Consider the following 15,832-nt stretch of genomic DNA (forward strand, 5'->3'; position numbering starts at 1 on the left):
GTTCCTAGCATTTCCACGATTTATCAAATAGTTTGGGATACAAATACCATAGATATCGTTATGAAGTTATGGATCGAATAAGAAAGCTTACCGCTGGGGTTATCGAGGCTTGCGGTTGCAGTAGCCTATTATAGAAGAGATGATATTATTGAGAGATAACCGCCAGGAACTACTCAGAGGGCGTCCCTTGCTACTCATAGGTAAGCTCGTGAAGCGGCAAAAGTGACCCTTGTCAGGTTTCAATTAGAAGGACTAGCTACTTGAAGGCATGTCACAAATAACTCGCCATAATCATAAGACACATGTATATCTGGACTCCCTACTAGTCGAATGGTTTTTTCACGCACCGCTGAGATCCAGAAAGTCCGAGTGTCAATAATTGAGTAAGTGCCACAGTCATGATGAGTTTAGATTCATCGAGCGCACATCCCCAGTGCCCAAGGCGGTGACCGACGACCAGCTGGCTATGACCAACCCAGAACCACAAGATGGGGGACGAGAGCAACTTTCAAATCGTTCCTAGACGCCAGGGCAACCGGAGTGTTCGCTGGGTTTGAAATTATGGCGATAGTGGTCGCCACGCTCACCGGGGCTTACCGCGATGGACTGTACTTTCCATTTGACACGACCCAAATTTGCATCTCTCTCTTTGCTTTTGAATGTCATGTCAATATGCCCAGTTTTTTCTCTTACCTTTTAATCTTACTATCGTCGCTTTACATCTGGTCTCTCAACAAGCGTCTGAAGGGTCCTGCTCTCAAGGCACCTCTATTGACACCAGAGCAATTAGATAAGGTGTCATACGACGAAATAGATCTCACAAAAACTGTACCTCCAGCAACGCAGAAAGGCTATGCTGTCGTGGGCGGTTCAGGTTTTCTCGGAACGTGAGCGCGCTAGAGGCTAGCGCTGAGGATTCCAAGATATTCATGATTACCCTTTTGCTAGCTACCTCGTCCGTCTGCTTCTATCTCGCGGCGAGACAAATATACGAGTTCTGGACCTTCGTCCACCTCCACCTGAAATAATATCCAATCGGTCAGTCTCATATGTCAGAACGGACATCACATCTGCCGTTTCCGTTCGCAATGCCTTGTTGCAGCCTTTCGAAAGTACAGGGTCTCCACCATCTGTAATATACCACATGGCCGTCATAATTCGCTTCTGGGAACGCAACAGCTTTTCGTGGCCCATATCCTATGGCATCAACGTCGTTGGGACAAAAAACATCATCGCTGCTGCTAAACAGATATCTGGAGCTACCTTGATATACACATCCACTGCAGATGCTGTGCTTCACAGTGCAAAGTCTTGCCATGTAGGTTTGGATGCAAGTTCCAGCTCGATTGTGGTCAACGACAACGCTATCCCGTTATCTTCGTGGGGGTGCCGTGAGAGTAATTATGCCAGGTCGAAAATAATATCTGAGCGCCTCATTGTTGAAGCCAACGGACAGAAAGGTCTCAAGACGGGCATTATTCGCCCTGGCTAGTGCGTATTTCCACAATTCAATCGTTCAAACCTGTATTCAATCTCCATTGCAGTACCATCACAGGTCCCAACGATCGCTTGTGTACCAGTACCCTCATGATGCCCCGCGTACCTATCTTTGGAAAACGATTCAAACACACCAATATCTGCGCCTGGGACGCTGTTTCGGCTCACCTCTTACTTGAAGATGCATTATGTCGTATCCCTGAAGAAACGGTCGGTCAAGCGTTCCTGGTCACCGGTAAATCACCGGCTTGGAGTATGCGGGATACCCGTGAAGCCATCAGAGTTAGCCCTTTCTGATGATTATAGTCCGTGGCTCGAAGACTTCTGACTTGTGATACTTTTTTGATTTGTTTCATGCAGCATTACTCCACTAAGCCCCTTATTTTCGATGATGTGCCCGAGCTGGCGATATTCTTCCTGGCACACATCGTGGAATTCTTTATATATCTGCGCTACTATATCTTATTACCCATATATCTTCTTTTAACGAGTCGTCCTCCTCCACCAGAGCCACGTTGGATGGGTGAATCTGTGTATCTCCAACCAGCAACTCTAGAGTTCATGGCTGATATCACCATAGACGACTCTCGTGCACGCCGCGTTTTAGGGTGAGTGTGCTTCTGTTTATGATGAGTATGATGACAATTATTTTTTGCAGATACCAAGCACAGTGGACCACAGAACAGTGGATTAAATATACAGTCGATGAAATACAATCGGATAGGAACCGTGGAGGTCACGGGCTACAGCTAAAACCGATCGAATAGGTCCCTATTCCAGTCAATTTGGCTATGATAATCTCCAGATCTCCCACCGCTAACCCTTTGAATTGTATACCTCTGGAGGCTTTTTATAATATACGCGTTATTTCCAGGTACGAACTCTTTCCATACATGCTACAATATTATTCAGTGAAATAGTATTTCGACTCCCAATCGGAGGGAAAATAAGCTGTGTGATTAGGCTAAGAACGAGGGGTCACTACAGCCTCTGAAGGAACGAGGTCGCAAGACTTGAACTTAATAGAATATGTTCCGGTACGAAAAGTCCTGGCAGTGTCATTCGCGTGGCTGTTGGTATGAGGAACTAAATTCAACGGACGAATACAAGCTAAGGGAATGCGTTCAATGAATATCGATGAATGACGGTAGCTCGCCACTCATTTCATAAGCACAATTTGAGAAATGTCAGCTCTTAAGTTTCAAAGTTAAAGCGACAGGCCATCAGAAGAACTTGTTATGGCTAAATGCGCATCACCGTCGCACCAATTTTTGACGGGCCAAAAGGCGGTCAAAGATCGCAGCCGTTCGTTGAACAAGTGTAGTGAAATTGCGGCCGTCGTCAATAGTGCTTTTTCAGTATTTGATTCACTTCACACGTCACGTAGCATGTGGGCCAATAGCTTGATGAAGTCAACACTACCTATCTATCGGCATAAAAATGGCAATAGTACACGTAATTGACCTACCACTTGACCTCCGATATTGTACAGAATGTACTTTGCCTACTTGAATCCCGAGCTGGACGGAATGCAGGTGAAGTAGAGTAAGGAGGTACATACCAATATTCCTCACCATCGTTCCAACCTCATAGGGGGTCTCAATGGAGGCTCTATATCGGAGAAACCTTGGATGGGCTTAGTCTGTATTGTCATTCTTTCATTACCTAAACCACTTACTTTTGATTCCGCAGGGGAAAATGTGTCTGTCCTTGAAATTGTCATTTGCAATTGGGGAGCACACACGACACCAAGCCGATCGGATGGTCTGTAGTTGGGATTCAGCAGGGGAAGAACACAACCAGAGAGGTGAAAGCCATCACCTGGCAAGGTCCTTCGGGCGGACCAAGGGAAGTATTTCGTTATGCGGCTGTACAGTAGTCTCGACACCCATTCGAGGCTACTCAGGTCCTCTGCTGGCCAACTCTGGCCAAGCAGTATCCCGTGCCATCAGTACATGCTCATCAAGTCATTTTTTGTCCTCCGGATCACAGAAAAATAGATTAACCCAATTGGTATGCGGGCGGCAAACTTCTTGGGGAAAGGTATATCGATGCGGGGAAGTATATTCATAATTCACGTTGATGTGTGTCCTTGTGATTGATCCGAACGAAACTTCGCAAGCATAGTTGTATGAAATTATGCTGTCCTATGTGGCTAAACTGATTCGTACAATTACGAGTCTACATGGCTGCATAGGACAGCATTATCGTTACGCTAGGAAAGAAGAAAGGTTTCGCATACACCTGGATAAGAACCGACTTGTCTGGCGTTGCTACTAATTATGTAGGCCTAATAAATAAGTGATTATCTATCAGCCAAGAACATCTCAGCATAGCTCTCCATCGGTAAACATCATGGATGAATACAGTTTTTCTATATGTTCAAGTCCTCATCCGGATCATCATCATCCAGATCATCCGCAGAATCTGGATCATACAGAATAGTGGCTGGCGTAGAAGAACTGGAAGTAGTATTCGAGGCTTGTCCTAGAAATGAATGAATTTAAGGTCTTTTATGAGGTCATGAATATCTTTACCTTCGTGTGCGTATGGAAGGGGAACTTGCGCTCGAGATTTCTCTTGGGACGGAGTGAGCGAGAGTTTGAAAGAAACATTCTGTGTGGGGTCTGGTGCAGCCTAAGATACGTGCAAAAGGAAAAATTTCGTCAGTGAAGAGACGACGGAAGCAGACATGTTATACATGGCCTAAACTGACTTGCTCGACTCTTTTGCGTAGCATCACACTCTTCAAGCTCTCCAGTGCCTCCAGCTCACAAGGACATTGACCTCTCCACCCTTCTAAAGTTCTTTCAACCGCCCGTTTACGCCCATCCCCTTTGCCTCGCACGAGCACCTCTACTACCATCTCTCTCATATCTGCTTTCCCGCTTCTACTTCCACTTCCACTTCCGTTTCCTGCCCACGCACCTCCTGAGGAACCTTCACCATCGGGTCCAAAAATGAGACGTTCACTCTCGTACGAACGTTCGGCGATTGGGATGAAGACACCCCAGAATTTCTCAGGTGGACCAGCAGGCGGAGGAGGCGTCATGTAAGCAGTGGCAATATGGGACAGGAGGGCGGGTGCGTGCGCGATGGCATGTAAGAGTGCTGGAGAAAGACTAGTCTGAGTCAGCGGCGGAAGGAGAGGACATGGAAGAAGGTGAGCGATAAGAGAGGATGGATCTATATAGGTCGAATAATGTGACGGTGAGCGGTAGACTAGTAGATGGAGAGATTTAATTTACGTTGCCGGGCAGTGACCAGTGTAAGTAACCTCCGTACAAACTTGTAAGCTTTTTGAGTAGATGAAATATCGGACGCGAGCGTATCAAGCGAGTCTATTATCACGTTCAAAGTTCCTGGAGGAGCTAATCGACGAAGTCATTCGTATCAGACACATTAGGGCCTCGGAGTATATCTCTCACCAGATTCTACGGTAGATAATATGGATTCAGTGTGATCAGACCACTGGTCATCGTATCCAGGAATGCTCGCTGTATAATCGAAGATCTTCAGTCCATTATCGCTGACATCCAGCTTTTGGAAATCAGTGTCTGTCAGAGTGCTGGGAGGATACAAGAAGCAAAAGAGAAGTGTCTGCGATGGAGGCTTTGCCGGTTTGATCAGGCTACGCAAAACAGGGAGACATGTTTGGGCTTTTGTTGATTGTAATAGAATGAGAGGCTGATGTGCTTTTGGATTATTCGGGCTGTTGATGAGATACGATAGCGAGGACATGGCTCGTTACAGGAAATGACATGGGACACTTTGAATATTTGACCATGAAATCGCGATTTTCATCTTTCGGGCTTGTCAGCTCGGACTCGGAAGTGTTCACGTTCAGGTCAGGCTTAAGCGCGCAAGCGCCTGGTCATCATACTGATATAATAAGATCACCCAACAGGATGAATGCAAAGTTCTATGGTGACTTGCACACCTCATGAAATCGAAAAAAAAAACATGTACTACAGTCTGTAGTGACATAAACACAATCTACATACTATGCTATACAGTAGTACAAAAAGTACTATCATAACATAGTCTCAAACGATCTTAAAAAGCTAGAGTGTTTGTTGTTTGTGCAATGAGTGAGAGGGGTGGGCTACACAGACGAGGTTCTTGTATAAAGGGTATAAGAAATGAGCCGAAACGTCGTGCGTGCTATATGCACCTCCACGATGCCACTGACGGATTCAAGAGATATGATGGTCAAAAGAAAAAGGGGAAAGACAAACAAATAGATAGTACTCATGCATTCCAGGTCGCTGACACTCCACCTCAACCTCTCACCTTCGTCCCCAGATAACCCTCACCCTCCGCTCCGTCTCCTTCGCCTTCCTCGCCCTCTTCACCTTCGCCCTCCTCGACGATTGCCCTACCCTCAGTACTATCTCTCCTTTCATCATCGCGTTGCATTTCATCTCGCATAACCGCAACATCCTGATCGACCTTCGCGGCGACTCTGTCGATACCAGCCTCAGCGAGGGACACGTGCACGCGGTGCTTAGCCAGATGGGCTGAACGTCGGGGGGGACGCTTCAAGCGGCGACGAGCAACCATGACTGGGACAGAGCAGCGCTGTGAATTGGAGCGGTCAATAATTAAGCCGTGCCCCACCGGACGAAAATAAATATGAACTCACTTGAATCAAATAATGCGAAGTTGAGCCGAGAAGGATTCTATGAACAAGCGCCGAGTTCAGCAAGATGAAATACTTCAACCGTGAAAAAATAGTCACCCTTTCAACTTTCCTAAACCTCGAGAACCCACGATTAACATCGTCGGCTCATTATAGTCGACTATGTCTAATAACATATGTCTAGCGTTCTTCGCATGCCATGCTTGGCATGACACTACAACGTTCAACTTTGTACGCTGGAGGAGGGAGGTGGCCTGGCGGACAAGAATATATGCTAAACCTTGACGCTAATGTGTGCATTAATAACCGATAGAATGGAAGAATGGAGCTGCACATACTTCTTGTTGACTGCGTAGCTTGGTGGCTCGATCGGTGGCATTGGGGATGGGCGGATCAACTGAAACACCGAGTAAGCAAAAGTGTGAATAATCATCATACACACCACTCACTCTTATTCTCGTTCTCGACAACCGTCACGATTAGCCTATAAGAAGCTCTCAAGATGTAATGCGGCATCAACTGGTCAAACTTACATTTCATCACCGTCCCTCAGACCTGTCCCGATGCCCCATTCAAGGGCATACCTACTCTCTTCACTCAAATCACTCGCAACGATATAGAGTCTTCGTCTCCTGTTTGAAGCATCCGGGTCTCCTTGAGCGACCTTTATGGTACACCTGTCACGCTGGAAGATAGGTCTCGAGGTAGCCAGGGGCAAAGTCTCATGGTGACGTGAGCTTTTACGTTTGGGTCCGCCCCGCTTTCCCTTGAGTGAACCGAAGCTGGAGCGATTAAGTGTACTAGGAAAATACGGCTCAGGGGGGACGACAACGTTAACACCTTCTCCCAATGGATCTGGTTCCATTCCACCGTCCCCGTCCGGATCCATCTCCCCAATCATGACACCGTCACCACCAAGTGCCGCAATTAATGCGTTCTGCTCGGTGTTTCGTTCAGTCACGGGATCAAACTTCCCCGCCTGATCGTCACTCCAGTAGTCATCTTCATCTTCTGTCTCATCGCCGGCGAACTCGGATCCTGAATCAGGATCATCTGTGAATGCCGTCCGCGGCCTTATGGCCGGGGTACGGCGGCTGCTGGAGGACTCATAGTCAGAATCTTCGAGGGGGAGAGGTGTAGGTGAAGTATCACGGTCACGCGAACGGAATCTGCGGAGGCTGAACGGCGACTGAGAACGTGCGCGGTTTGACTCTTTAGAGGTAGTCGAAGCGCTGTCCTTATCTTTGTCTTTCTCGCGGTTGGGAAGAGCAAAGGACGAAGAGCGAGACTTGCGTTTATCCTGAGACCGAGATCGGCCGCGAGATTCCTTATCTTTGTCCTTTTCTCTATCTTTATCTCTTTCATCATTGTTGTTGGTGCTTGTCCTGGACAGGGAGAGTACAGAAAGGCCACCCATCATGGAGTTGAAAGCCATTTTCCCAAAGGAACCAGAAGTGCGTGCGTTCATCTCAGGTGCCCTGAGACCGCCCGCCGATAGCGAAGGGGACAAGATGCTAGATGACGGCGGCTGGTTCGAACCATTTCTGTCTAGCGCATTGAGGATAAGTTGTGATGCCTGTTGATCCAGCTGCGGGGATTGATAAGCAGTAGAGGTAGAGGGTGTCAGTAAGTGGCCGACTGAAGACGTAGAGAAACGTCTTGGTGTAGTTGGTCTAGAAAGCGAGTCTGACCGGGCCAAGCTGGTGCTGCTGGTACTTGGAGTGAACGAGAGCTCCTTTCCCTCTAAAGGAGAAGGTAAATCGTTGTCCAGAGCCGTGTCTCTCGGCGAGTTGTACCGCAGCATCCAGCTGCGCCGACGAGGACGAGACACAGTGTCGGACGAAGAAGGATCGGACATGGTTGTGTGACGGGCGCTCGAAATGCGGCGGGGATGGTGGTGGGGAAGAGGAAAGGAGTGGCGCTTACCTGTGCGTTGAGAAACTTTCTACTGGTGGCGGCGTCAGCAGAGGGAGCTGAAGCCTGTTTTTTTAAGGAGAGGGGTCAGTTCCGTGCTAAAAGCTTGGCACTAACGGACATTACTCACATTCGCGTTCTCGCTCATGATGTCCTGTATGTAAAACCTAAACCCTTAGACTATCAGCGAGCCTATGTGATTTCCCCACAAGGAAAGACAGGAATTGTTGGCAGAAATGTACCTCTTTCGCTTGTGTTGGTATGTTGCCCAGCCAAAATGCAGAAAAAGGGTGAAACCGGGGATTATGTTTTTGGCAAGCTTTCAGGCAACGATCGGGTGTCAATATACAACCGTCCCAGCAACAAATGCCCGCTGCCTCTGCCTCTGTGGCTGTGACTTGGATTACCGTCGTTTACCGCTTGTTGCCGGAAAGCCACGTGTGCCCACCGCCGGCACTCCTCCCTTTCTCTTGCAGTTGCCAGTCGTAGGACGGCAAACCTCTATCTCAGTTCACTTAGCAAGTTTCAGCTTCAGTTACCAATATCGCGATTGTTCTGGGCTGCGTCTAGTCTTGGATCACACGGGCTCTTGCACCCGTCCCAGGGTCTTTTAGGAGGCACTCCAACACTCGGAATTTCATTGTTGTCGCTGGCGCATTACTTATGCTCTCAGGCACGTTACGGTTTCAGTCCCCTTGACATCAACATTGTGTCACTTCCAAGGCGAAAAACACATATCTGGGGCTTCCAAGCAGGCCAAGATATCCCTTTGGCGATGCATGTCACACAATTTTGATTTCCCACATCGCGATGGATGGAAAACCAGTCGGCAAATTCCCTACAGCCCGTCACCGATTTCCCGTCATATCGTGGAAACACAGTATCGCGTCAGATTTACACCCGTTGGGCCAGCAATCAGTATGTTGCGTCATGCTCTCTTATCAGACCTTGAATGCACTACTCGTATGTCATGATGGATTATGCTAAGATAGCACTCAGCATACAGTATCTGAAAAGTAGCCCTGGAGATAACCATTTAATAAATAGATGCCGAGATAAATAGATAAATATTCCTAGATATGGCGACCTAGGCGCCAAACTGAATGAGGTACTGCTATATATTTGTCAGTTCTATCTGAATCCGAGTTATTGTTAAGTGAAACCTCACTCAGTCATCAGGAAATCTGATAATTTTGTGATAACTTGTAATAGCTGGTAGTAATGTGCAAAAGTGCAAAAATCTCACTTGCGTCTTTCATCTGGTTATCACACTAGTGACAACAGATTTCATTGGTGATGACTCAGGATGACAAACAATATAAACTTTTGTGATGTAAGTGAAGACAGAACCAAAAGTTTTCTGATGCAGTATATTAGGTGCACGGGCCACCTCAACTACTGGGCTTTCCCAATTTGGTGCCTGCACCACTTCTTGCCTTTGTACTATGCTGTATGAGGTTTGTATCTCCCTTATTCCTCCAACACTCCCCCTCAAGCCATATGGAGTCCAAGCACGCTAGCGAAGTGTTTGACTTTAACAGAAGGAAGGGCTTTTGCGAGCATATTAGCTGTCATATCTTCAATCTTTCCATCCTCAGCAGCATGCCAAATAAAGTGATAAACATCTGCATCCACAGGATTTCTTTCATTGCATGTGTGGCTGCAACATATTCAGCCTCTGTTGTGAACAAAGCAACAATTTCCTGCTGTTCCAGAAACCAATATATGGCTCAACAATTTTTGCTCATACTCCCATCAGCATCCAAATAACCAGTGAGATGTTGTTCCTCAGGACCATATGTTAACCAGAGGCCTTTACTTCCTTTCAGATACGTAATGGCTTGTTTCACTGCTTCACAATAAGCAGGGCCTGGGTTCTCTATAAAGAGCAATAAGAATGCCACCACATGCGCAATGTCGGGATGAGTTTTGATTGCAGCATACATCAGGGAGCCAATAACTTCCCTGTATGGGACGTCTTTCATTGTGGTGAAGTCGTCATGCATTTGGGGGCTTTGGTCTTTTGTAAGGTAGGTATTCACCACCATAGTGATTGCTAATGATTTTGCATCCTCTAGGTTAAAATGTCGGATGATAGTATCAATGTAGCCTTGCTGCAATAGATGTATGGTATGGGTAGGTCTGTTCCTTTTAACCTCCATCCCCAACATCCATTGTAGTTCCCCTAGATTGCTGACATCAAACAGTTTTGCCAGGCCACTTTTCAAACATTTCATCTCGACTGTAGATGGTGTAACCAGGGTCATGTCATCAACATGCACCGCAACAATGGTGAGCTCCTTTCCATTTTGCCTGTAGAACTCTGCACAGTCAGTTTTGCAGTGCACCAGGTCTACTTTTGGGAGTCTGTTGCATAAGGTTTGATACCATCTGCGACCAGCTTGTTTCAAGCCATACAGCATTTTATTCAGGCATAATACCATGAATTCTCAACTACAGGCACTGTAACCAGGTGGTTGCCGCATTGTCTTCGAGTTTTCCATTCAAATAGGTGCTCTTAATGTCCATCTGGTGAATTTCCCAGTCATTTTTTGCGGCTGTTGCTAATATTATTTGTAGTAATGCCATCTTTGCTACAGGTGCAAAATAATTGATTCCTTCAACTTGGCTGTAGCCTTGCGCTACAAGTTGGGCTTTGTATTTGTCGATGGGTCCTGAAGCAGTGTCATGCACCAAAGTTGATTGGTAGCATGGACAGGTGTCAATAACGAAGCGAATATTCAAAAAGACTCGCCTTTGCGCCACACAGGCACAGTGCCACGTGGAATAGTAATTAATATTGCCCTTTTTGAACTTGTGGCTGATCAGCACCACCTCTATTAGGCAATCCAGTCACGCTCACCTTTGCTTTTCCGTCCGGTACTTTCCGCATTTCGGCATTTTGGCAAATTTTTGCGTCTCTACTGGCTACACATTGCATTACGCCCTCGCTTTTGTTGTTTCCCTTACTCCCCTTCCTTTGCCTAGCCCCACCATGGGCCCCTTCCTCTCCTTTTTATTCTCACCTGACGGTCGTTTCTGGATCCCCATTCTAATCCACTTTTCCGTCACCTCCACCCTCCTCCTCCTCCTCATCTTATTTGCACCCCCACCATTTCTGATGTCACCACTTCCTATCTGCTTCCGTCGCCAATCCGTTGACTACCACGTGCCACTGCTGATATCAGCAAAGCCCCGGCGGCCGGTCCAAATAGGGCAACAGGTCCATCTTCATGACATTGATCTGCCATCATATACTATCAAAACATCAGTCGCTCGTTTCGCCTGGTTGGAGTGTGGGTGGGTAGTTTTTGAGCTGGAGAAGGTTCATCCCCTTGCGTCGCCCATGTTCATTGCTGTCCCATTCACTTGGGTACACTTATCTTTTGTCCATTGTCTTTGCTACAGCTACACCTACCACACGCTGCCTGGGACTCACTTGTTCCAAATTGGAACTACTCCTCTCCCTCCCTCGTTTGACCAGGTGGTCCAACACAACCAGTCCATTGGTAAGGCCATGGAACTGTCGGATTTGGACTAGGTGGTGGACTGGTGGCTCCAGTTTCTTTTTTTTCAGCAGAACATTCATTTACAGTGCGATTATTTTTGATTTTTGAATCATTTTTATGGACACATATTTTTTTAGAATGCCTGACTGACAATAAAGGAACTGCGTTGATACTGATAGTGTTTTGCCTTGCCCTTTTTTTACTGCATCTTCCCATGACATCATGATTTTCCTGCTCTCTTTTTGCTATTGGACTTTACTTTATGGCTGTACAAACCTGTGACATTACTCACAGCATTCATTGTTCTATCCTTTTCTTTTCCTTTTTTTGACAATCTTATCCTGTACTACCTACGCAGGATTTGTCAGCGTACATTCCTTCCTTCATGTTCTTTCTCATTATTTTTGCACAGCTATACTGTGCATAGCCTACTTTTCTTTTACTATATAAACCCCTGTATTCTACCTTGAAAAAAAAAAAAAAAACAACAAGAACTTGAATTCAGACTTCTTCTCTAAATCTCAAGTTCACTACTCTGCTACTTGTGATCCAGTATGGTCACAATGCTTCCCACTGCTACCACTGTTATCTGCTGTCATCGTCACTCTCCACTTTTGAAATCATTATCATCCCTTTCAATTAGAGTCCTTCTGAGCACTACAGTTTGTGCGTCAGGAGCCTGCTATCACTGGGAACCTCATCACCTCGTCATCTTGTTGTTCTCAAACCTACCTTGTGCTACAGTTAGCAAGGTAGTGATTGCTCATCCTATACTCGCCACAAAGCCCCTATCTTCTACATTCCAACTATCCCTCCTCCTCAAAACCCACACCCATACATCTCTGGGTTTTACTTTGAAGGATCATCATACATACCACCCCACGAACAACCAGAGCACCCACTGTTCTAGGAGGCAAAGCCCATAAACAAGTTCCGTGGAATCTGGGAGGATTGTGTGTTAGTTTGTTTTGTGTGTGGTTTTCTAACAACAGTTCTCATCATCAACTGCGGTCTTCTTCACCTTGAAGACCCATTTACTGCCCACTATGTTTGCATCCTTTGGCTTTTCAGTGTAGGTCCAGGTTTTGGCTGTCTTTAGCCTGTCTAACTCCTTATTTATAGCCTCTTCCCATTTCTCGGCTCCATACTATCAAGGTCGGCCATGTGTGCCACCATGATCTCTAATAAATGTAATGTAACATACCTCAGCTGCTGCCCAAGAGGTTATAGTAAGCTGAAGTATTCCTATACTAAACCCCCTACTACTTATAGTCGGAGGTGCTACTCAATAAGGTATAAAGACTCCTAGGAGAACAATGGCGACTCCATGGAGTGGTGGCTATGCTCCATGGAGAACAATGGTTGCTTTAGCAGAGACAGGGTTTATCTGGTTTTGTCAGTACCAAACCAAACTTTGGCATCCATGACCAATACAAGGCCCGAAAAATACTACAGATGCTTCTACACTAGTCTGGCTAACCTTTGTTGTCTTTCCTGCTTCCTCCTCCTCCTCCGCACCACTACCACCACAGCCACACCAGTCGAGGGAGACCCAGACGACACATCAACTCATTGTCTGGCCCTCCCTCGAGTGTCCACCTCTGGAGTGTTCCCCTCCCCCCCCCTCCCCCTCATTGCTGTATTTCCTCTCTATGCCCCCCCTTTTGCCGTTTCTCCTCTCTATGCCTTCCCCATTTGTATTTTCTCGGTTCCTTTCAGTTGGTTTGTGTGGTGTGGTGTTGTTAGTTTAGTTGTCTCTTCACTTTGAAGCTGGGTTGTTCTCATCTCGTGGTCGTGTTCTCGCCTCGCTATTGTATATGCATGAATAGTAAAGATATGCAACTACATGGTTGATTTTGCTTACCTTGTGTGTTATTTTTTGGAGCTAGAGGCCTGGGGACTCGGTGAAAATCCGCCGCGTCGAACGTTGGGTAAAACCAATCGGTCTTCGAGCACTGAGAACCGAAATTTGGTCACTCCAGCCACTTCGCCCATCGAAGTCACGGTATGCTTCAAACGTTGGCCAATCTCTTCTGGTGAGGCGAAGAGTGGCGCCCAACTCCACCGGTTGTAGATATTTTGCTAGCCATTAACAACAGCGAACTCCATTGGCCTTCACATCATGATGTCCCCTTTGTGGGCCCACATGCCCACTTTGTGATGCAACATATGGTGACTGCCGACCTTGATCACTTTTCCAGTTCACACCCATATTATGCCTGCCCTGGAGAACTTTACCTATTGCCACATTCCCCATCAGGGCTGCAGCAGAGAGTGACGCGCTCCAATGCCAATCGTGCTTACAGTCCACGCTCAACTCAACCTAAGCCACCAGAGCTTCGAATATATCTACATACCCAGATCGAGCTGCGATGAAGAGTGGTGCATTGTCGATCTTCGGGTGCTTTGGGTGAATATGCACATCACGTCTTGTCAACAGCAGTTCAACGACTTCAACATGTCCTTGTCTAGTTGCAGCGCAAAGTGGTGTATCACGCATGCTATCCTTCGAATTAATGTTGCTGGTTCCAGAAAGCAGCAACCTCACTACAGAAGCATGTCCCCGTGCTCCTGCGACATGTAACGGAGTTCTACCCCAGTCGTCGTGTTTATTTATTGCAGCTCCGTTTTCTAACTGGTAGGCAGTGGTTCGTGCCAAACCGAAGAAGGCACATAAATGTAGGGCGGAGCCCCCGGCGCAATCAAAGAAGGCGATACGGCGATTAGGGTAATATGCCAGAGCATTTTTCACTTTCTGCTTCGAAGAAAGAAATTCACGTATTATGATTTTGTTGCTATCCTCGACAGGTCCGCGTGCATGATGTCCCCAGTTCTGTCCAGCATATTTGCCAATACGTTTGTCCAAATTTACGGCAAATGATGATCCTAGAATCCGCAGGCAGGCATTGGTGATTTCTGCTTGAGGATCTGAGCATAACCATTCCTTATATTGTACAAAATATTCCTGCGCTGTATAGTCTGTAGGTACCAGTGAATAGACGCCACTTGGAAAAATATGAATCATGAAACTCACGAACCAAGCGGAACACTGAATGTTCCGCATCAACCACAACCAGTCCAGCACAGACATTCGTAATGAATGACTCAGGCACAAGATCGTCGTCATCGACCTCAAGTACGTCTGTTGCAGAGAAGGCCAGAGCATAAAGCAGCTCCTTGATTCCAAGTGGTCGTAAGGCATGAACAATCCACATGATAGCCGTCAACGCAAGTTCTAGACAATCCGGTCCTTGCCCCCTGATCCGTTTCATTGTTTCATCGTAAGCACCGTGAACCTCTTTCGGTAGGTTTTGCAGCGCCGTTCGAATGGCTCGCGGTGTCATCTTGTGCGATAGCAGCTCAATATACAGAGAGCATAATAGAAACCTTGGCTTCAGGTGTGAAGTTTTAGTCTCAAGCACACGAAATAAACACTTACATTTCCCTTGCAGTTACTATGAGCTCATTGATTATCTCTTCTCTGAGAGAGGGGTCTTTAGCTATGAGGGTGCGCAGTGATGTCCTTGTATCGATACGGCCTTCTATAACCCGACGCATATCATCATCATGTGCATGGATAGGCATCTGCTCGACATCAGGAAGAGCCAACCTGATTGAGTCCAGATCACGTGAAGTTATCAGTAAGTTGACTTCTAGGGACTGAAGCTTGCGAAGAAGCTCAAAGCAAGTGTCGTCGTCTTCTGTAACCTCGTCTAAAGCGTCAACAACAATGAAAGCTTCGGGAAAGGACTTGATTTCCGCCTTTAAAGTGCCAAAAACATCATGAATGTTTGGGGAGACGCCTTGTTTCCGATCCGTTTCGTAATGTGATTTGACACGATCGAAGACAGGTTGTGATACTTGAACTAGCTGTTTTAGAAGGCTTGCAAGAAGGCTGTGAACAGTTTGTACCGCTTGTTCCATGTAGTTGCAGTAAATGAAGACCGCTGCGACACTATCGTTTCTGCGCTGCCTGATCAGGTGATCAATTATTCTTGATCTGGGGCAGCGCAAAAATGAGTAAAGATGGATTTTGATAGTGGCAAGAAAACCTACGCAAGGAAGGTCTTCCCAGCACCAGCTGTAATCTTGAAATTAATGGCATGAACTTGGCAATGACTTCAAAGCACTCACGAATCCCAGGACACCATAAAACTCTCATCTCTCCATCCCGCCAAGCCTTGAATTTTTCATCGTCGAGAACCCAATCCCCTGTGCCTTCTCGTCTTTTCCCGAAAATGTCATTTTGTCTTTGAGGGAAGTTTAGAGG

General features: G+C 46.6%; 6 protein-coding genes across 6 annotated transcripts; 1 reads left to right on the forward strand and 5 right to left on the reverse strand.

The window, feature by feature from the left end:
• Positions 1-672: 672 nt before the first annotated feature.
• Positions 673-2,264, forward strand: SERLADRAFT_438896 (uncharacterized protein; the record flags this gene model as incomplete). Its single annotated transcript, XM_007319273.1, has 5 exons — positions 673-887; positions 949-1,491; positions 1,545-1,779; positions 1,858-2,105; positions 2,156-2,264. The coding sequence occupies 5 exons, from the start codon at positions 673-675 to the stop codon at positions 2,262-2,264; spliced, it is 1,350 nt and encodes a 449-aa protein (XP_007319335.1).
• A 414-nt stretch (positions 2,265-2,678) lies between these two features.
• Positions 2,679-3,418, reverse strand: SERLADRAFT_469621 (uncharacterized protein; the record flags this gene model as incomplete). Its single annotated transcript, XM_007319274.1, has 4 exons — positions 2,679-2,923; positions 2,966-3,123; positions 3,176-3,263; positions 3,319-3,418. 3 exons carry the CDS (start codon positions 3,387-3,389, stop codon positions 3,109-3,111), a joined length of 174 nt encoding a protein of 57 aa, XP_007319336.1.
• Positions 3,419-3,611: 193 nt separating this feature from the next.
• On the reverse strand, positions 3,612-5,347 carry SERLADRAFT_469622 (uncharacterized protein; the record flags this gene model as incomplete). The annotated part of the gene is made up of 5 exons (XM_007319275.1): positions 3,612-3,984; positions 4,035-4,134; positions 4,214-4,683; positions 4,746-4,868; positions 4,926-5,347. The coding sequence occupies 5 exons, from the start codon at positions 5,236-5,238 to the stop codon at positions 3,872-3,874; spliced, it is 1,119 nt and encodes a 372-aa protein (XP_007319337.1).
• A 38-nt stretch (positions 5,348-5,385) lies between these two features.
• SERLADRAFT_469624 (uncharacterized protein) lies at positions 5,386-7,084 on the reverse strand (the record flags this gene model as incomplete). The annotated part of the gene is made up of 6 exons (XM_007319276.1): positions 5,386-6,078; positions 6,143-6,179; positions 6,239-6,426; positions 6,478-6,536; positions 6,589-6,623; positions 6,673-7,084. The coding sequence occupies 6 exons, from the start codon at positions 7,038-7,040 to the stop codon at positions 5,779-5,781; spliced, it is 987 nt and encodes a 328-aa protein (XP_007319338.1).
• Positions 7,085-7,683: 599 nt separating this feature from the next.
• On the reverse strand, positions 7,684-8,065 carry SERLADRAFT_469625 (uncharacterized protein; the record flags this gene model as incomplete). The annotated part of the gene is made up of 1 exon (XM_007319277.1): positions 7,684-8,065. A coding segment is annotated over one exon (312 nt), but the record flags the coding sequence as incomplete, so codon positions are not given.
• Positions 8,066-14,789: 6,724 nt separating this feature from the next.
• Positions 14,790-15,798, reverse strand: SERLADRAFT_469626 (uncharacterized protein; the record flags this gene model as incomplete). Its single annotated transcript, XM_007319278.1, has 3 exons — positions 14,790-14,949; positions 15,002-15,643; positions 15,697-15,798. Coding segments are annotated over 3 exons (819 nt in total), but the record flags the coding sequence as incomplete, so codon positions are not given.
• Between the last annotated feature and the right edge of the window lie 34 nt (positions 15,799-15,832).

The sequence above is a fragment of the Serpula lacrymans genome (genome assembly GCF_000218685.1).
Source record: "Serpula lacrymans var. lacrymans S7.9 unplaced genomic scaffold SERLAscaffold_8, whole genome shotgun sequence".
NCBI classification, from domain to species: domain Eukaryota; kingdom Fungi; phylum Basidiomycota; class Agaricomycetes; order Boletales; family Serpulaceae; genus Serpula; species Serpula lacrymans.